The 22340-nt window shown below is 42.3% G+C and overlaps 1 protein-coding gene across 10 annotated transcripts in view; it reads right to left on the bottom strand.

Annotated features, from left to right (window-relative positions):
• The window catches only part of LOC116228355 (guanine nucleotide-binding protein G(I)/G(S)/G(O) subunit gamma-4), a 92763-nt gene extending 73452 nt beyond the window's left edge, over positions 1-19311 (bottom strand). For 3 of the 10 annotated variants that reach the window (XM_090135400.1, XM_031592132.2, XM_090135398.1), the window contains exons 1-3: positions 18419-18674; positions 2913-2997; positions 1480-1678 (exon numbers count right to left, since the gene is read on the bottom strand). In XM_090135400.1, the coding sequence (XP_089991526.1) occupies positions 1480-1671 (192 nt within the window). In that variant the 5' untranslated portion in view covers positions 1672-1678; positions 2913-2997; positions 18419-18674. The other 7 variants (XM_090135393.1, XM_090135394.1, XM_090135395.1 and 4 more) reach the window with 7 other exon arrangements.
• Between the last annotated feature and the right edge of the window lie 3029 nt (positions 19312-22340).

Here is a 22340-nt window from a genome sequence, read left to right as displayed (position 1 = left end):
GCAACAACTTTACCCAAAAATTCAAGATGCAAATAAATTAAGGTGTGTGAAGATGAGCAACAATTTTGGTAAGAAGCTGCAACATTATGTTAAGAAGCTTACACAACTTGCTTTTAACTGAAGATCAGAATTTGAGTGCCTTGAAATGTTTGCATACACTCTTATCTACTGAGATTTGAGATCCAGAGTCCTTAAAAAGGCACTTGCAAATGTTAAGAGGTAGAACAAAGTGAAAAACCTACTGTTAACTTCACAAGCCACCTATTTAGAGATAATCTACTTGAAATATTTAAGTATTCTGTGCATGTTTCTTACTAAAATTTTAAGAAATTAAGATACTGAGCCAAATGACTCAGTAAGTTAAACTGATTATGGATGACAAAGCAGCATCAACTTCTTTTTGTCCAGAGATGTCGTAGAAGCCCTACCCCTGGAGACATTCAAGGTCAGACTGGACCAGGCTCTGAGCAACCTGACGTAGCTGTAGGGGTCCCTGTTCATTGCAGGGGAGTCAGACTAGAACATCTTTAAGGATCCCTTCCAACTGAAGGAATTCGATGATTCTACTTACATAAACATAAATACATTTCTTCATGCCAGTTAATTCACCTGGCTTGGTTCAATGATCACCTTAACACTGATATGACTCCTGATCATTCATTAAAAACAAACAAACAACCTTCTTCCTCTCAGCCTTTGAATAGAACCAGCATACAAAAGTTAGGTCTGCATATTCAAAAGACTGAACCAGAAATGCATCATAACCAAAAACCTCACTACAAATTATTAGGTTGATAACGAAATTTGAATTAGATGTGGTTTCACAAGTTCACTTGTATTTTTCCATTTTGGAATGGAAGAGAAAGATGTAGTAAATAGTGCAACAAATGAAAATAAAAATTGAAAGAACAAGGCAAATACATTTCAACCCAGTTTACTGAAAAGTCAAGTCTTAAAGTTTTGGAACCTTTTCTAGAAATAATACTGCCAATAATAGATGGGATTCCATGTATGGTGATAATTAGGACTGAAAGATTTTAACACTACAATTAGAACAAACTCAAATATCCATCTCTCATTCACATCACAATCAGTGAAAAAAAGCCGCTCACAGAATTGCATTTATCTTCCTGCGAAGTGTTTTGTTGAAAGATGTATGCTTTTTTTTTTTTTTAAACAAACTGGAAGGGTGTACATTTTGACTTTATTGCTTCAAAGTAACAAATGCTGGTTTTTCACTACAGGTTAAGTAAGCAGACTAATTTCTCTCAAAAATTCTACCCTACTGCCTTTCTACCCAGCTGCCGAATTCAAGATTCACACAGCTTAACTAGATGGAAGTTTAATAGCCATCAGCATCAGCTGGCAAACAGGTATACGGTTAGCTATTTTTCTTTTGTGCTTGCAGAAGGACAGAACACAACAGTCAAGGCTCAATGCAAAAAGAAAAGCTTATAACCAGATAAGAAAAACTATTACCTGATCAATATTGGAGTTGAGTGTGCTAAGCAAAATAAACCCACGGCCTTGAACTAAGTACTGTCCCAGGGCAGCCATATGAGTTTCTTCCTCTTCATCGTCCTTGGCTTCTGCCCTCTGGACCACTGCATTGCACAGTCTGTTGACATCTGTCAAGAACTCCCGTGCCAGTGAGTTACTGGCACTGCTCATGTCTGAGCTGTAAGTAGAAAGCATGGAAAGTAAATTCACCAGAAAATATATTTCTTAAGAAAAAAAAAAAGAGGCAGAAAAGGTCACTCCTTCCAACTGCCTCCTCTCTGAAGCATGGAGGATGTGTAGGACTGAGGAATCAATATACTAACATACAATGGAAGGGAACAGGAAAGATAAGCTTATTACAGTGAGACTTCAGCTAACAGCCAGTGATCCCAAACATTCATTTTATAAACCTATTAGGTAAGTCTAGGACACACAGCAGTCCTTCACATTGCAAACATGAAAGTTAATGATTTCATTCTTAACTTAAACCTAGATAAGATCTTGAATCTTTATCTGCTTCTGAAAGACAGCAAAGGTAGTAATTAAACAGCACTGCATAGGAAATGCAGTCAAATATTTTATCTGAATGCTTTCAGTGTTCAGTATTCCAACAGTATACAGACTGTTTCAAGGGAAAAAAAAAAAAAAAAATCAAGGAATGGAGATAAACTTAGACTTCTGTTAATATAATACTTTTGATTTATTCTCCCTCCTCTCCCCCCAAGCACTTCCTTCAAAATAAGATTAAGTGAGTGGGTGGCAGTCACTATCATGTACTTAATTCAAGACATTTATTCTGATGCACATGTTCAGGAGAAAACACTAAAAGCATTGCTACTGACCCCAAACTAATTTTATTTTAGATAATATACACAAGGCACTCATGCACTTTGTATATTCATTATTACTAAGTAATGTTTCTGGTTCTCTTATATGAGAAATGTTCTCATCAGTCAGCACTAGCACGTGCTGAAAAGTTCAAAAAAAACAAGAAGCCAAAAGAAATGCAAGAGGCAGCCATAAAAAACCTGATCAAGGGAATCACTGGTGAAGGCAGAACAAAAGCAAGAATATTTAATCCACAGAAAATTCATTTAATGAATACTACAGCACGTTTAACTTCTTTTATTCCTGAATAAGCAACTCAAGTGAAATCTTCAAAACTCAAATATTTTCATCGTCCAAACCCAGAACTTCCAAGATGAGAGCCAAATGGCCTAAGGTCATGGAAATGTAATGAATGGATTAGTACAGCATGATCAGCTAGCATCTACATACAGGCATTAGGTCAAAAATGAGAGCTGTAAGAAAGAACAAGTTTGTTAGTGCTGATGGTGAAAAAGTTCTTTTAGTGGCAAGACTGAATACTTCACATATAATGACATTCTCTGAAGTAACAGAAAGACTCTTACCAGAATTACTTTGCCAGCTTAATACATTTAGCTTCTAATTGGAAGGAAAAGGAGATACACCCAGGAAACGTCACTCCCAGTTCACCTGTTTAGAAAAAGTGAAAATGTGTGATGTTTAATATGCAATTTTTTAAACAATTCATTCTGTGATAGCTATCTGAAGCTCCTTGAGGTTTGAGCTTTCAAGTTCTCTTTTTTTTTTTTTGTTATTACCCTGTCCACAAAATCCTATTACAGAGGAAGTAACTGGTGCATGGCAAGTCAACATAATAGAATTATCTAGTTTTTAAAATGTAAGATGAATGAGGTATGCAAGTTTCAACATTTCCCTTTAGAAAAAATACAAATTCTTCAGTGCTGATTATCTGCATACATAATGCTTCACGCACCTGCAGGTCTGGGACAAGTAAAGCATATTAGGAGAAACTAAACTATGCATTTGCATCAGCACCTGACTGCACTTCAGTCCTGTCCCTTTGTTTTACCCTGGCAAACAACCCATCTTTATCACTTTAAGATGGGAAGATCGTATATGTACATGTCTGTGGTGCTTGGGAAGCTGCAATTAATAGAACTGGAAAGGAAGAATTGGTATTGTGCCTGCTTTGCTCTTTGTCTCCAGAGAGCACAGTGAAGCAGTATCAAGTTCTTTTCTCCCTCTCATGCCTCTAACCCACTCCAGTACTAACAGAGGATACAAAGAGGCAACAAATCAGTGTTCCTCAGCATACCTTACACTTCCCAAGTTTTGAGCTGTAATTAGTAGTGAAGAAGAGACCAAGAGGGAGAATCTCCTAATTCACTCCAGAAGGTCCAGAAATAGCAAGTCCATTACCCCAAGCAAATGGAACATGTAAATGTGTCAACAAAACACATACAGCAGCCTTGTTTCTGTGAACTCTGTGTGAAGGGCAAATATCATCTCCACGACGACACAAGGAAAATTATTGCTATGCATAATAAGCATTCATACAGCCCCGACATGCAGCATTCTGCGCTGTAAGCTAAGCTGTCAAAGGACTTAATTTTTTCTATTTGAAAACTTGGAATTTCTAGTTAGTAAGGTTTCTTCACACATCTTCAGAGTAAATTCAGCCTATGGAAAAAAAAAAATAATCTTTCTTATTTTTACTTAAGCAAGACTGAAAAGCTCCTTAAATATACTTAAAGCTCTAATGCATGGTTTCCTCTGACTGGTTAAATATTTTCTCTGCTGTCTCCTAAAAGGGATACCAGTAATTAGAGAGACAGCGTTTATTACTACAATCTCTCAACATGTGCTACTATTGTTCCCAAATCTTGTTCCAGGGCTAATTATTTTGCTATTCTATGGTACCAGAACTCCTTATCTGTCTCCTTCATAGTTAACATTTTCATATATATACACATAACTGCATCCAATTTTTAGCAAAGCTTTACACCTCTCAGAAGTTGTACCTAGCACACAGACATGTACATATACGAACTGTCCAAACATACGCTTATTCCAGGGTCCACAAACTGAGGCACTTCAGCTGCAAGCTGATATAAACATCAAAAATCCTGTTCTCTGGAGGGGTTAAGAGTCAGAAAGGTGTTTGTTAGCGGTAGAAATGTGAAGCCCCCAAATCATTCAACTACAAAGGTCTCTAGGTGAGTGCTCGAAAGACACGTTCAGAATTGTGGATAGAAAAAAAAGAAGAGATGAGGATAGTAAATCAAAAAAGAAAAGGATAAATTTATGACTGCAGCACTCACAGAAATTAAAGGAAAACTTGGTCAAATTAGCCTTACAACTGTGACAGAGTATGAACATTGGGTAAAAGACTTCTATGGGCTTCTTTGTAATTGGCTCCCTTTTGAGTGCCTGGAGCAACACATTTCAACTAGAGCCTTGCAGAACATCAACTTATCCTTACAGCTCATCCCAACTGAATGCCTTGAGCAACTCACAGATTTTTACACTTGCAGCAGACTTTATTGAAAGACGTGAAAGCTATGCTGTTTGCTGAAACTTCAGTCTCCAAACTTCCCACACTGTGTGCACTGTTCCAAGGATTAACAAATTGGCAATGCTCCACCACAAGGGTGCATTCTCAACATCACTAGTAAGAGAAAGCACTATTTTATTAATTCCAATTGCAAAAAGATGTCAAGCATGCTTTTTTAATGCACAAAGTTCATATGTAATTGGTAAGGAAATAAGATACCTTCATTCTACACCACAGAAAATTTATGGCTACCAGGCCAGATAACAAAGCACTATTGTTTAGATGGATTTGTTGGAACAAGCATTAGCTGCTTCTTACTTGTACCTATTTCTTTCCCTTCAGTCAAGAATCACAGAATGCCTTGGGTTGGAAGGACCCTAAGGAACACAGAGTTCTAAGTCCCTGTCACAGGCAGGGCCACCAACTTCTACATTCAATACTAGAAGAGGCTGCCCAGGGCCACATCCAACCTGGCTTTGAACACCTCCAGGAAAGGGGCAACCACAGGCTCTCCGGGCAGCCTGTCCCAGCACCTCACCACTCTCTCCACAAAATATTCCCCCAACATCTAATCTAGATCTCTCCTCCTTTAGTTTCAAACCATTCCCCCTTGTCCTGTCACTAAACAGACTCACTGCACACACATCCTTGGAAATGCAGCTTCAAACTTAAATCACAGAATCACAGAATGGCCAGGGTTGGAAGGGACCTCAAGGATCATGAATCTCCAACCCCCCTGCCACATGCAGGGCCACCACCATTCCACCTAATGCTAGACCAGACTGCCCAGGGCCCCATCCAATCTGGCTTTGAACACCTCCAGGGACAGGGCATCCACAACCTCCCTGGGCAGCCTGTTACTTAACCTCATTGTTCATCCTGTCTTAAAGTATGTTCATTGTTCCAGCCTGCTTATCACCTTCCCCTTCTTTTACAGATTGCAGCACACTGACACTGCACCCACATGGCATGGAATTTCTTCTTACTTAGAAAGCGTGTCACCCAATTCACTTTAGGTAGAGACAGTGCTACAATTTTTTTTTTTTCCTTAAAATGACATATCCTTAATTGCCATGATGCCTGGTAATACAGAAATAGATGCTGTGCAAAACACCAGTACTGAGGTAAAGTGTCTTCACCCAGATTTGAACTTCAGAGAACACACATCAGAGGAAAAAGTAACCCAAAATAAATGACAGGAACTAGGCCATGAGAGAACAGCAAGAAACCTACCAGAATCTCAATTCAGCACTGCTGTGCACACGTGTAATGGGATTGCTACAGTTCTGGAAGAATGTGTCAGGACTTCCTATTGCTAGTCCTGAAATAAATGCACATCACAGAATCAAAAATGGCCAGGGTTGGAAGGGACCTCAAGGATCATGAATCTCCAAACCCCCTGCCACACGCAGGGCCACTAACCTCCACATTTAATACTAGACCAGGCTGCCCAGGGCCCCACCCAATCTGGCCTCGAACAGCTCAGGGACGGGGCATCCACAACCTCTGGGCAGCCTGTTCACCACTCTCTGTAAAGAACTTCCCTCTGACACCCAACCTAAATCTTCCCTCCCTCAACTTAAAACCATTTTCTCTTGTCCTGCAGTTATCAACCCTTTCAGAGAGTTGATTCCCCTCCTGTTTGTAGGCTCCCTTTAGATACTGAAAGAATATCCTTACATTCCATTTCACCTCCTAGAATACGAAGATTGTATTTCATAAAAAAACATCTCTAAAATAATATCCACTTCTGAGAGAAGATATTCACAAGCATTTAAGCGAACAAATCGCTTATGCTGTGAATGACCCAGTGTTCATATGTGATCTCTTCACATCCATCTTTACACCATCCTCAACTCAATTGCTACCACTTCTGCCCTCAAGGGCCTTTCTGTACCAGCTCTCAAGGGCTACATTTTCTATTTACTGTCATGGTACAGATCAACTTACCTGCAATTGAAACTCATGGTTTCTACTGACTTCATTCTATTTTCATGAAGTTGCTCATCACTTTGAGCATTTTTAAGTATAGGAATGCTTTGTACTTTGGTGGGCTTTACATCTTTGAAAGACAATAGCAAAAGCATTCCTTAAATAATTTAAACCACAGTAGAACTTGAGACCAAGTTCAGCATTGAATATGGGTCATGAGCATATACACTTCATACAGTGCTACAGATCAGATAGTGTTATCTCTGGCATCAGTGCAATGTGGGGGAATGACAAAAAAAATTAAGGAACTTGTGGCCAGAGCTATTACTGTGTGAATTTTGCCTTGTACTTGGTTATCCTTTCAGCAACACACTGCCCAGAAAGATCTGGAAAGTCCAGTAATGTAATAAAAATACTAATTATCAAAGAATTATAGCAACATTATAATAAAATTATACACTAAGCCAAATTAGATCAAAATGCCATAATATGATTTCAAATAATAACATTCTGTAACTGTTGTCCAACAGCCACAGCAAGGGTTAGAGTGAGACAAAGTTTGGTGCTGGTCTCTAGATGAACACAAGATCCCAAATTAGACCTCTAACAGGTATTTTTTCACTATTAATTCTACAGAACTAGCAAAGGAAAGCAAGTAATATACTACTGAAATCTCCTCTATGTGTTATGAGGTAGATGTCAAATTCCTACCAATCAGAGGCTGGTAAAGGTCAGCCCAAAATGACCACACCAAGGACTACTCATATAGCTGCACTGTCAGGCTACAGTGTCTGAGTAAAACAGGAGCTGTACATACAGAGCAGGTGTGGATGACAGGCAGGAACCACTTGAAAGCCTGGATTTCCTGTAGCCCATTGTTATCTTCATGAAAAACACCTTGTATGCAAGTTTATATGTGGTATAACCTGGCTGTACACTGCACTGAAGGAGTGTTAGCCATGTTTATAAGAAAAAGAATAATCTTAGGAGAAGTTATATCACTAACCATGCAAACAAAGAGTAGAGTGTCTGGCACACGAAGCCAGCCATTTGTTTACCCTCCTCAATACTCTGTTCCAGATAAGAGACAAATGCTGCCCAAACCTTACACAAAGACACAGCTGCGAGTTCTTTGTTGAGTACAGAGTACAGTGGGGTTACACTGTCAGAAGGTATTAAAATCAACACTTGGGAAAAACATTATCTAGATAATCTATTGTACAGCAGCTATTTCCGATGCCAATCTGTAGCTGTTTTACTCATTCTTTGTAACAAAGAATACGAAAATAAAGTCACCACCAGCTATAGCCAATGCTACGTTTACATTATAGAGCATTCACTCCGTGTAGCGAATGTTTGTCCCAGCCTCATTGCTTATACTTCACATATACAGGTTATGGAATATTCTCGCGACCTCATCAACGACTGACATTTATATGCTAACATTAACAGTGATTTTCATCTCATTTCCTTTGGCGTTACACCCTCAGTGTAACTCTGACTTCTGTCAGCAAAGGACAACAGACGCGATGAAGAGCAGCAGCACATCACTGACAGTCACTCCACAATAGGCTTTCACAACTGTAACAGACTGCCAGGTTTACCCTGGAAATTGTTTGTCTAGGCATCAACAGACATCACATTTGACTCCTTGGTGAGAAAATAAGTAAAACCCAAAGCAAATGCACTGCAGAAATTAGCATTCTTCCTTTTCTGTCCTTTTGACATCATTCAAAACTTGACACAGACCAGAAACAAATACCAGCTGACCCTGTCAGGGGGTGTTAAGCAGCATGAACAACACAACCCTTTTAGAAAACAGAACCTGCAATTCAAGCAGAGCATCAACAGAAGACTTGAGAGGCCCTTGATACCTGGTTTGTAAAAAAACACAAGGAATTCAGCCAAAAGCACAGCTTAAAAACAGGTAGTGAACATTTGCTAACCATCCAACAGCACTGATACTCAAACACAAGAGCAAACAAGTATAAACAAGACACTTCAGTTCATTCTCAAAGCAGACAGATCAGACAGCGCTCTCACTCTACAAAAGATCTCCTAATTACTCTCTATTTCTAACCATTTTCTGGTCTGTTCTTTGTTATCATTTATTAACTACCTGGGGTTCCATGAGCAGACAGGTTATGAAGACAACACTGTATCAACCATTAACCTACACATGCAAAACTACTTCTTAGGACAGAATCATAGAATGGCCTGGGTTGAAAAGGACCACAATGATCACCTAGTTTCAACCCCCTGCTATGTGCAGGGTCGCCAACCACCAGACCAGGCTGCCCAGAGCCACATCCAGCCTGGCCTTGAATGCCTCCAGGGATGGGGCATCCACAACCTCCTTGGGCAATCTGTTACACTGCATCACACCCTCTGTGTGAAAAACTTCCTCCTAATACCTACCTAAACCTCCCATCTTACTTTAAAATGAAGATACAGAATTTTCCTTAAGACTACAGGGAGATGTGAGTTTTATTTTATTTTCTCCAATGTCTGACATAGTCTTGTTTCACTAAGGACCTCACTAACCAGCTTTCAGTCTTCTGGGCAATCCACTAGGTCACTAACAGAAATGGATAAGAATGCTCACTACCTTTGGAAAAATAATGCATGCACTGTGTTTTTCTCTAACCAGGGAAACACGTCAAGCTCCCACTACAGTAAACAAGTATTACTTTAATAACCACTATTGAGTACATTGAGATCTTCAGAGCAATAGCACTGCTGCATATACAAGTTGTTTGTGTACGTACCATCTTACTAATGCTACAATCACATAAAATCAGAAGTTACTCAGCTCCTTTCTCGCATCAGTGGGATGCTTGTCCTACAAACCACAAGACAGAAGAGTCTGCTTCTACAACCAACTTAAGTCTCCTGCAAACATGCAGCCTGCTTATGTTCCACTGCCTAACAATTAAAACTTTAATAAGCTCAGTATTTATACAACCTGGGATTAAGAGATTTCTCCCATGAAGTGGATGTGAAAGCATGTTATCTTACAGTTTGGGAATTGCACCATCTATATTTCCTAAAAACAAACAAAAAAAGGCACTCCACAACAAAAAAATAGTACTTAAATAAAAATGCTTCCTTTAATATGATGTACAGCCAGCTACCCATGTCACAGTGCTTCCTAAGCTAGCAATTCCTGTTCCAAGTCAGACAAATGCTATGCTAAATCCAGTCACATTAAGGAAATAGGCACTTCCCAAAATATCCATCACATTGGTATAAACAAGCCAGCAGACCTCCATTAGCAAACACACCTAAGGCTACAGGCACCTATAGATGCACAAAATGACATGAGACATGCAGGCAAGTCAACCTCTCAGTTTCAGAAGTGTCATTCTTCTGATAGAGATCCAGACCTGCACCACACCACGCAAAGTAAAGAACTAAAGAAAAACAAACCAAGAACATCTTTCCTCATCCCCAAGTCATCTATTGCTATGTATCTTTATCATTCAGTGTTTTTTTGGGTGTGCTTGTTTACAAAGGGAAATGACACTAACAAGTAATTCTTTTGAGCACTAAGTCTCAGATTAAACTCTGGCAAAATTACTTCTGAAAATAAAGCTGGCCATGTTTGAAAAGTATAATGTAGTTCCTGTGATATACTCTGACTTTCAGTGCTCTGCCCAAGACTGCTTCCAGAATCTCTTATCTCCAGCATAATAGTAACGGCACCTCTGAACAAATGACGGATCAAAAATGTATTATAACAGATTACTACATATTAAGGAATATCTTTGGTTACATATTAGAAACTCTCAAACAGGAAAATGGGATCTCCACAAAAGGAGACTCCACAACCTCTTCTGGGCAATCCGTTTCAGTGCTTCGTCACCTTCACAGTAAAGGGGTTTTTCCTCATGTTTGTATGGAGCTTCCTATGTTGCACTTTGTGCCCACTGCCCCTTGACCAGTCTTTGGGCACGGCTGAGAAGAGCCTGGCCCCATCCACTTGACTCTCACTCATTAGGTATTGATGCATATTGATAAGATCTCCTCGTAGACTTCTCTTTTCCAGGCTGAACAGTCCCAGGTCTCTCAGCCTTTCCTCACATGGGACATGCTTCAGGCCCCTCATCATGAAGTAAGAATTCTGGCATCTATCATGATTAAACTCCAGGACAGACTGAAGATTTCAGTGATGGCCTTAGTCACTAGGGCTGCAGTTCAAGGTAAGATCACAAAGCACAGTCTGTCCAAGTGTACAGTAGAGGACAAGCTACACGTTATTCAAACCTTACAGGGCTAACACATCAGTTGTCCTCTCCAGCATCATATCTGCAAGCCAATGCCTTCTGGCCCACCCTTATGCTAAGTACTTCGTTAATGACACGGGCAACGGTTTCCCATATTTTCCATCAAATCCTTAGCATAATTTCATGTAGTACCTTAAGTTAGCTATCCTACTTTATCAGGAAGTAGGATGTTTTAGGAACACCTCATTAACACCAATCCAGTGAATTTTGATGCAGTTTTTGGTGCAACACAGGCTACTGAAGTGTCCACAGCAGCAAAAACACAAACAACATTTCCAATGTTTAACTCAGACTACAACAGCTTATCCAATTTGATTGTGAAGTCACCAACATAGGACGGAAATTGTACACAAAAAGCGTATTACGTTGCTGCAGTTTCAAGAGGTTTAAGAAGCAAATGTTAAAACTTGAGACATGTGGCACCTGCAAATCCTTCCCATACTTCATATTTACCTTTTCAGAAGTATTATCCTGGGGACTAAAATTACATGCCACATAGAGTACTCTCTACTCTATTTGTAGAGCATCATGTAAGAAAGAGGAAATCTGTTGGTAGAAAACTGTCACGCTTTAATATCTCAGTCTTGAACTAGATTTCCAACATATAAATACCTACTTGATAGATACAACCATTACTTCAAAGAAATAGTGGATGAGATTAGGAGTTCTTAAAGATTGAAGTAGTTTTTGTTGTAATAATGAGCAATGCAAGCTGTCATAATGAAGCAGAGCAATCCTATACTGACTTTGTGCTAAGAAGGCACCTGAGTTAAATTCAGTGCACAGTGTTAGGAAAGTTTATCTTGCTGACTTTCAGCAACTCAGCAGGCTCCACCTTGAACTATGAAGATCTGTATCCCCTTTACAAGCTAGCAAATTCCCCACAATTTCCCTCCATTGAGTTTGAAAAGAATATCACTGCAACAGTATATAGCAAAGAATCTCTCTACTTAGCTGCATACTGCACAAGTGTTTTGGGACAGCTTCTCAAGTCAATATGTAATTTTATTGAGTCATCAACCAAAATGAAACACCTGGACACGATTTCAGCCTTAACAAGAATGCAAGTCAAAGAAAACATGACTCATCTAGAAGATAAATGCAGCACTGATGAAAGACTGGTTCCCAAGCAGCTACCTACACACAAGTCACACATTAACAGCATGTGTAGCATATGCTGTGTACAAGTTATGCTAAGCTTGTGGTTTTCTATCACCCAAAACAGTAACTACAATAGAGTTGTCAGCAACGCTATGTGCATTCCAGGTTATTTAATTTTACATCTTTCAGACCAGTGCCTGCAGGCAGAGAGAATAAACACACCTTTGAAAAGGCATGGTGAAAGCTGTGGGTCTTTAAACGTAACCATTGCAACATTAACTGTGTTAAAAACAAGACAGTCTCTGTGATATCAAGTGTAAGATGCTCCAAAAAAGAATCCCACCACACTGTTAGTAAAACCATGAAAATGCTAGAGATAAGCCTGATTAGCACAAGTAGAGAAGACAAGAATGTGTTCCAGATCTTATCTAAAGGACAAGACCTGTAAGGAGCACATGGTGCCAAAAAAAAAACAAAAAAAACCTGAGAAATACTCCAACACGAGACAGAAATTATGTAGAAAAATAAACTATGGAAGACCATGATATTATTTCAAAAGAAAACCAGAGGATGAAGAACTTCAGTGAAGCATTCAGAAGAGAAAAGACTGAAATTGCACAGCTCCCAAGTAACGCGCATTCAGATTGCTACATTCTTAACCTAAAATAAGGCATGTAATACTCAATATCTTCTTCCAAGCTTTAGATTTGATGCATACCCCCAAAAGAGATCAGAGAGCAAGTCCTGACAGTCGTGGTTGCACAGCAATGACTGACTTTGAAGACAAAGACTAAATTCCACAGACTGTAAACAGCAGCAGGGAAGAAACCAGGTACCACAGAAGGTAAGTCAAAAGTTCAGGGTCCCTCCAGCAGAGAGCCAGCCAAGACTAACTCCTGCAAGATGTGTCTGACCTTGCAAAGACCCTCCTTTATTATTGTGCAGGATGGCAGATCAAGTGGTCTCCAACACAGCTGGGAGAAATGGTGTGGATGTGATGCAGAACACACTGCATCCACCTGGAAATGACTTTAAGCATCTAACATTCTACTCAAACTGATCTGGAAGACCGTGCACATCCTTCTCTAATTTGCAAGATGATGCATTCTGATTGCAACAATACTCAGCAAGACCAAAGAGGGAAGAAAAAACAGGAAAGAGTTGAACAGTGTCTTGAGGCACTCTTGCTGAAGAGGTATGAGTGAGAATATGCTATTCCTGAAACTGAAACTACACTATTAGAGGATTAAAATTAGAAAATATGGTGCTGAAGATAAACTTGGCCATTGTGTCTGAGGTACTCACACAGAGCAGTTGAATAAGACAAGAAGGTCCATGATCAGAGTTAAAGAAGGTCATTAACATGCAGAAGACTAATTCTGCTTCCGGGATTTTAAAAAAATCGGTCTGTGAAATCCATGTTTTCTAGCAGTAATCAAGAAGAGACAAAGCAGCAAGTAGCAATTCTGAAAGTGATATAAAAAAAGACATCATTTCCCACACTATTTAAGAGTTTCACACACTTGTTCCAGTTAAGCTTCCTTTTCAAGTGCAAGCAGCTTTACTTGCCTTAGGGAAGCTGACCCTGCACCTCTCAGATTCTGCAGCAGAGACATCTGTTCCAGCTGTGCTGATCCTCCTGCATTGGCCTGCAGCCAGCCAGCTGGACAACTATAGCCAAAAGGAGTCACATCAAACCTCACTTCAGGCAGCTTCTCCCCAGTAAAAATGCAAGTCGAACAGCTTATACTTAACCTCATATAACACCTAAGTGTGAAACTTCCCCCTATTCCTACTAACAGACAGACGGATATTTAAGAAAATTTTGAAACACTGTAGGAAGCCCTAAATCCATCCAGAAAGCACAAAATAGTCCCACTTCAAGAGGCCCTTCAAACTATACACATCTATCACATACAAACACAAGATTTTAAGCGGATGAGATAGTTCAGGAAACAAATTATGCCAGATGAAGACTGCATATACAGAGAAATAGTGTTTTCGGTAACCAAACACCAGATGCAATGTTTGCTGAAAGTACTGGGGACTTACCATGACCCCAGAAATGAAAATGACTTCCTAACTGAAGGAATGGAAACTTCTAAAAGCAGAGGGGAAGCTAGCAGAACTATCTGAGGTTAAAATTGCTTTGCTCTCCCACCTTTCATTAAAAAAAAAAAAAAAGGAAGTTGACAGACTTGCATTTTTTCTTTAAGACTATTTCAGTGTCTGTTTGAAATACTGACTCAGAAAATACATACTTTAACTCCTGTAACATTACAATAGAAGTATGCTGTCAAACTTCTATCAATTCCTACAATATAATTACAAATACTTAGGAATATTTCCTTAAATCCTAAATACCTTCCTTCCTAGTTCACACTGTTCCAGAACAGAGGCAGAACTGTTCCAGAACAGAGGCAGAACTGTTCCAGAACAGAGGCAGAACTGTTCCAGAACAGAGGCAGAACTGTTCCAGAACAGAGGCAGAACTGTTCCAGAACAGAGGCAGAACTGTTCCTCCCTTCACACTGCCATTTCTGTTAGTCATTCCTGACCTGGTTAGCTCATTAAGGCTGAATCAAATCAGTTAACTACAAAATTGACAGATCTAGTGAGGTTGTTTTGCCATTTATCTCCCTCAAGAACACAAATCTCCTCCACAATACTGGAGAGGAAGGAATAAAGTCAGTCACTTGCTGAAATAGACCTGTACAAAATAAGCAGTTTCAATGCTTCAAATAAAGTCTCGCATTCAGCACTATCCAGCAATAATTCCCTTCTACATTTTGATTTCCCACTTCCCAATTTTCTCTTGGAAAAGTAGGAGGGTTTTTCCTCTGCTTTCGGAAGTCTGAAGAACCAGGATGTCTCCTCCCACCTGCATTCAGTACTCTGCCTGCACGCACTTTCTCTTGCAGCAGTGACACTTAACTGAAGTTGAGAAGCTGACTTGTGAGTGGAGGGAGGGAAAGGAATGAATAAACATGAGGATTAACTGGGATTGTTATAGGATGTTGACCAAGTGCCCGGCACAGACACAGCTCTCCCACTATCGCACCTCTCAGGTTCCCAGCAAGCACAGAATAGCTCTTTTGCTGCCTACCAGGAACCAACCCAGAGAGCCTCTGCTCCACGTGGCTCAAAGCACTACACAAACACAGCTGTGAGGGATAAACCCACAAGACTGCCTGGACTACACAAGCTCAGAAGCACAGAAGACAACTGTTGCAGTGCTTGTCCACTAAACGGCCAGCAGAAAACATCCACAGCAGCAGCAGGCAGCAGTGAGTTAGGTGCTGGGAGGCAGAGGGCTAAGAATGGGCCAGAGAAGCAGTATGCAGACACAGACAGTGAAAGATGATGGAATGGGTAGTAGGGGCTTCAAAGCAAGCCGGTGCAATTTAAAAATCCAGGAGCCAACATGTAATAGTGTTATTTCTTGATACCCACAGAACCAACTATCACAGAACTACCACATGGAACACGGCATTACATACCTCCCTCTTCAAAATACACACGCTAATGAATTGTGTTAGTTCTTGTTCTACTTCGCTCTCACCCACGGTATTAAATTGATTTGCACTGCCTATCCACAAAGCACAGTGCCTTAAAATCACACACAAGACTCTCATAGCAGAACAAAATCTGACTTTCTAAGGAAATGGGATTTTAACTAGCCCCAGGCTGTAACCACGAGCCATGCAGAGCTAACACTTTATAGCAAGAAATCCCTCTTCCACAAAGACTGCACATGATATCTTTCTCTTTTCCCCTCCCTTTCACTGTCAGCATCATTTCTGCACACTTTTATCTGGGGATGAGACATTCCCATGCACTCATTTCAACACATCACAGAAAAACATTCTGAAACACAATGTCTGAAACAGAACGGGGAGAAGGAAAAATCTAAATCAGCTACCTACCAAACTGCTTTATTAGTTCCACCCAAATCACCAACAGCTGACACAGATGCCCTGCTGAGTCAAAGCAGAAGCCCTCCCCAAGAGGCAGGGAGGGTAATGCTAAGCAGGGCAGCTCAGCCCTCCTGGCTGCTCACTCCCTTTCTTCTGCATGCATTCATTATCACAGGTTTATCAAAAACTATTTCTTTTTCCAGACAGATTATCTTTCTGTTGAATCACTGTGCTGAGGGCAGTAAAGGGGAGCAGGCGGCTCTCCCCTGCAGCATTTTGGAACTGCTGGATCAGCTCAGCTGGCTCAGACAAATCAGAGCCACGGTAATGAATACAAGTGTCCGGATCTCTTCTACCTGGTCTCAAAAACAGATTCACCACCTCCAAAACAGCGGTATCACAACAGCCGATAGCTCCAATGATATGAGCCCAATTACTTAATGAAGATTCATAAGCCTTTAGATAACAACAAGCAGTGATGCACCAGAACCACTGAGACTCACAATCACACTGAGCTGAAAAAGATGGTATAAAATGACCCCAAACAATTATAACCTCCCCTTGCCTGCATATAACAATGTTTATAAACTAATACAAACTACTTTTCCCAAAACCTAAAGAAGACCACATTGAAGCTAAACCAATTACCAATATTAAACAATGACATCTTGGGCAGCAGCTGCTACAGCTCTCCGCTAGGGAAGCTCTCCATTTAAGAAGTGTACAGAGCCTGACACCTCCTCAGAGAGGGACACGAGAGACCTTGGTGAGGTCGTGTCCATGATGGCTGTTTACTCCAATCAAGTTAAATTCATCTGCTGAGGACAAGTAAGAGCATTTTTGGCAGCAAGTGCTTCCTGGCACAACAAGATCCCCTTAAAACAATCATTCCACCTTCCTTTCCCTCTGTTCCCTTCTACCCACAAAAGACAAGAACCAATTTTGGGTTCAGAATCCTCTATGTGCTGTATTATCTCATTTGAAAAAAACATCAACATGATAACAGCAAAATTCTTCAAATACAAAGGAAATTCAAGTGTCTGCACAAGCTAAAATTGCATATTAATAAAGATGCACCATTAAAGAAATCACTGAGAGTAAAAAAAACTCAGAATCGAGAGCTTCCTGAGGCATTTGTTAATATTTCATAATGCTGAGCTTAATTCTAAAGAAAGTGAAATAAAAGCAGCAACATACTTGCAATAAGTGGTAAGAACAGTTTCTCTTCTCTAATGTTTAGATACTGTGTTTTTATTTCCCATCAGATCTTTTGCTATTGCTCAAGTGCTTTCAGTCTCTTTTCTCACTGTCTAGAGCTGCCCTACAAACCAAGACAGAGATGCACTGAAAGGCTACAGAGGACTGAGAAAGGAAAACGTAAAAGAAGCATTTAAGAAATCTAACTACATGGTTACTGACCCAACAGAAAATATTACAATTCAACATTTTAAAAACAAAAGCACTCTGAGCACACTATAAAAACACTGATGGGGAGAAAGAGGGAAAGCTAGAAGGTGGTGACAAAAAACTTCACTGAAGAAATCTATGCAAATTTTACACAGCAGGTAACAACCAAGTGCCTTCCTGAGCTCTCACTTCTAAATGCTGGTTTCAGAAGCACAGCAAGGAAAGCTCTTTGCTTTTAACTTTCAAGATTCTCTTTCCAAAACCTGATCAGGAATGAAATTAGAACACCGCACAAAAAGACTGATTTCTCCTTATCTGTGACAAGGCACAGAAGCATTCTTGTTCTTCATTCACTGAATATTTTAAGTGTCCAACAGAAACTCTTGGGGTCGTTATACTGCACATTTCCTAAATTAACAGGATACTTTCATCTTCACGTGGCTGATAATGGCCTGCCAGCTTACAGTTAAAGAAGAAGAAACCCACCATACTTTTATGGCTTCTCACACCCTAAGGCTCCATTCCAATAAAAGCTCCATGCAGAACTGCCCCCTGGCCAAGCAAGCAAATGCAGCCAATGTCAACAGATCCACCTCTCCTACAGATAATTCCTGCAGTTAAGTGTTGCAGGCACTTTTTCTTTGCTACCTAGCAGACACATGAGTAAAAACCATCTCCTAACAGCTTCTGCCACAGGTTATCACACCACCCCACAGGCAGCAATACGACCTTGGCAGTAGCACGGCTCTGTATCACCAACAAGTTTCCTCCAGATACTTTCACATAGCTCTGACTGGCTCATGCGGCACTACAGTCAAGGGTACCTCCTGTCCCGACTTCCACCTGGCTCCCATCTATACCCACACCGGATGCTCTCCCAGTTCCCAGCTTACCACACTCGATCACACGGCCAATCCACCTTCCTGACTTCTTCCGTCACCCTGCTTCTCTCACACACAGCATTTAGTCCTCCAGCACCCGCTCTCAGCTTATGAAGACCTAAGAGGCAGATCTGGGTTTCACCCAGGAACGCTAGGCAGTACCCAAAAGTTAACCAACACTTCCTCCCAGAGAAGCATCTCCACACACTCTACCCACGCCGGCTCCCACGACTGCGGAATACCCACGGAGCTCTCATCGCCCCCCTGCCCGCTGCTTACAGCAGGCACACAGGTGACAGCCCGGCTCGGAGGCCCCGAGCCCCGGCCGCGCGCAGCCCGCACCCGAGCGGCCACGCCGCCCCGACGCCGACGGCCGCGCGCACGGCTCTCACGGGAGGGCAGCGCTCCGCGTTTCCTTTCGGCAAAGCCGGAGGCCGCGCTCAGAACCGGCGGAGCCGCCGCGGCCCGGCCCCTTCCCGAGCAGCCCGAGCTCCGCCCGCAGCCGCCTCTTCCGCCTCCCGCCGCGCAGCCGAGCTGGCGCCGGTTAACAACGCGACCGGCCCCGCGTATCGGGGCCTCGATCCGCCCCGCCCGAACGCGACGCGGGCCCCGCGAGGCCGCAGCCGCCGTCGCCCGCCGCCCGCCACCCGCCACCCCCTTACCCGCTCCTCGCTCCGCCGCAGCCGCCGCGCGCGGCCGCCCGCCCCGCTCTTATCGCGCTGACGGCGGCCCATGGCGGGACCCGGCCCCGTCGCCCGGGCAACGCAGCGCCCGCCCCGCGCCCGTCCCACCTGACGCTGACGCCGCCGCTCGCGCCCCCGCCGTTCCCGCTCCGCCGGCACCGGAGGGAGGGAGGGAGGGAGGGAGGGAGCGGGCAGCGGGCTGCAGGGGGGGCGGTGTCACGCACGCGCCGCAGCCAATGGGAGCGGTGTGTGTCGGGGTGGAGGAGACCCCCGCTGGGCGGGGTCAGCGCTGCCGGGGCCCCGCCCGCTGCTCGCTGCCCGCTGCCCGCCCGGCTCGGCGCTGGCTGGCGGCGCGTGCCGGTTAAAGGGCCGGTTGCCGCACGCTCCCCAAGCCCCAACGGGGCGCCGCAGACACAGCGCTTTGCACGCAGCCGCGAGCTCGGCGTTCGGCTCCGGTGAATTCTTGAGGCAGATGGGCTGCGGTTAGCGGGCAGCTGGCTGAGAGCTGGCGGAAAGGCCCTGAGTGCTGCTTCCTCTGACCCGGTGCAAACAAATCACGTCTGTGCATAAATCAGTAACGCGCCCCGCCACCTTCCCTGGGAAGCCAACAGGCAAGGCCAGAGCACCTGTTAATGTTCGGAAAGGGGCAGCAGTGCAAGCACAGCCCCTGTATTATTCAGGCATCGGTGCTGCTATCCAGGGGTGCCGAAGTCTGACAGACCCTTGAACACAAGCAAGGCTCGCTGGGCATGCACACATCACAGCACAGCGCAGCCCTCGCTGCCTCAGGCCTTCCTGGTGCATCAGCCTCGTGCTCCCTGGCCTCAGTGTGGGCTGTTGGCACTTCACACCCTGCCTCAGGGCCCGTGGGGGATTGCGTGCATGCAAGGAGCCAGATCTTGGGAAAGCTCCAGGCACCAGGATGCTGTGTCCCACCTACCAGTTAGCTTAGATGCATAGTACAGTACAGTATAGTATAGAATAGAATCATTGCAGTTGGAAAAGACCACCAAGATCACCTAGTCCAACGTCCAACCTATCCATACCGTGCCCACTAACCACGTCCCTCAGTGCCACATCCACACGTTTCCTGAACACCTCCCCGGGCAGCCTGTGCCACTGCCTCACTGCTCTTTCTGTGAAGGAATGTTTCCTAACATCCAGCCTGAACCTCCCCTGGTGCAACTTGAGGCCATTCCTTTTCATCCTGTTGCTGTTATCTGGAGAATCCCCAGATACTCCAGATTGACCCCCACCTCACCACAGCTGCCTTTCAGGTCATCATAGGTAGGGAGTGATAAGTTCTCCCCTAGGCATCTCTTCTCCAGACTAAACAATTCCAGTTGAACTAAAAATAATAATAATAATAATAATAATGCTGAGAAAGGTAAAGAAATAAAATTAAAGATTTTATCAGTGCAACCTGTCTTTCAGATACATGGGGTTTCTTTAATTCTAGTAATTAAAGCTCCTGCTCCAGATATGACAGCATGCCTGCTGCTCAGTTTTAAATCAGTGCTTTACCATAAAATACTATGCATGAGGGAACTGATTCTGAATTAATGTGCGTCAATATAAATTTGCAACATCTCCATTAAAGTGAGTAACACAACCTCAGTTCATGCCTGAATAACTTTTAAATCAAGTCTGGTTCTTTGTATCAACATTAATTCACTGCTAACTCTCTGTAGTCTGCAATCAAAACCTGAATCCCACTTAAATCTGCAGTTTTTCAGCAGAATTCTTCCTAAATTGGAATATTCTGCTCTAATTCTCCCTCCTCTGCATACAAGCAGGTGGTAATAACGTGGAAAACAAGCAAGATAAAAGACTGTGAATGGCATTTTCCACTTGTTTCCTTGAACCAAGTCCATACCACTGAGACATAAACAGGCAGTGTCATTACTCATCTTCTTTAGTATGCAGTGTTAACATTCACACATGATGGATTTAGATAATTAGTTCCAGAATTTTAGGGGTCAGTGGGCCACTGTCCAATCTCAGAACTTTGTAAGTAGCCACCACACATTTCATAAGCCACCACCTACTCTCAACATCAGACTTCAGTTGAAAATAGTACAAAATGTAAGGCCCAGATTTTGTGGGCCATTTCTACAGTCCTTCCTTTCTGATGAGTATTTATCTTTCTAAGAAAGTTTACCTATATTTTAATGGTATAACAAAGCCTAATTATAAAACTGTGAAGTGATACATGTGAGCTGCCTCACCAACTTAAGGCTTTTAGAAAGGACACCTTCAGACAGCTCAGATTTGCAGAGGATGAGAATTAATCTGTTTTTCCAAGGAAGCACATACTCCAGTTTTTCTTATGGTACTGTGAAATATCTGGAGGAGGGAGAAAAATGGTAATATAACTTTGCACTTAGGGAATCACTGAATGTTGTGAATGTTATTAAAATAACATGCCTGTTTAGATGTGGGTAATATATAATACATATATCATGTAAGTAAGCAGTCTGTGAGCTGATGCCCTTCCGGATGAATGCTGGAGGAGGCAGGGGCTGGACAAATACAAGGACACACAAAGCCAGGCTGGTTGTGTTTCATGTCTGAGTTCTTTGTGTTTGACTAGCTGACTAGAGTGGTACATAAAAACCAGAAAGGAGAAAATGAAAACATTATTTAATGTGTTTGCAAAGGCAAAATTAAGTGAGGTTAAATGGCTTAAGAGCTGAAAGTTCAGCAAGCATCCTTTAGCTGTCTGAGCTTGCGTGCTGCAAGCAGGGCTGGATTCCCAGCAGCGCTTGACTCCACTACAGTAAATCCTGTCCAGCACAGAGCTGACTGGTGGTTCTAGTTCCAGTTTCCAGAAAAGACAAGCAGGTAGCCAGAGAGCCTGGCTATAGCATGTTGTATGAACCCTATATTTGTCCTACCTGTAATCGATGGGAAAGAATTCAAAATGACTTGAATTACCAGTTTTGAATTAGCCCATCTAGTTTGACCAACCTCAGCCTTCCCATTTAGAAGGAATTCATCCAGTTTAAAGTGAACTTAAAAGTCATTGAGGTAAATCGCTAATTGCAAGACAGACCGAATTGGAATTAAAATGCCCTGTATGTCCTGAGGTTTGATGATGTGAGAAAGCTTGATTGTAATCAATTTCTGTAGAAACAATTGAAGCTAGAATAATTCACACTACAAAAATGAGAGAAGCATAATGAGAAATGCAAATAGTCTAATAAATATATACATACAGCACTTTGATCTGTAGTTTGCACCTTCTCATG

This window comes from Phasianus colchicus, chromosome 2 (assembly GCF_987193195.1).
Source record: "Phasianus colchicus chromosome 2, bPhaCol1.hap1.1, whole genome shotgun sequence".
NCBI classification, from domain to species: Eukaryota; Metazoa; Chordata; class Aves; order Galliformes; family Phasianidae; genus Phasianus; species Phasianus colchicus.
The sequence above is the reverse complement of the archived record's forward strand: the minus strand, read 5'-3'. Positions and strand labels throughout refer to the sequence as shown.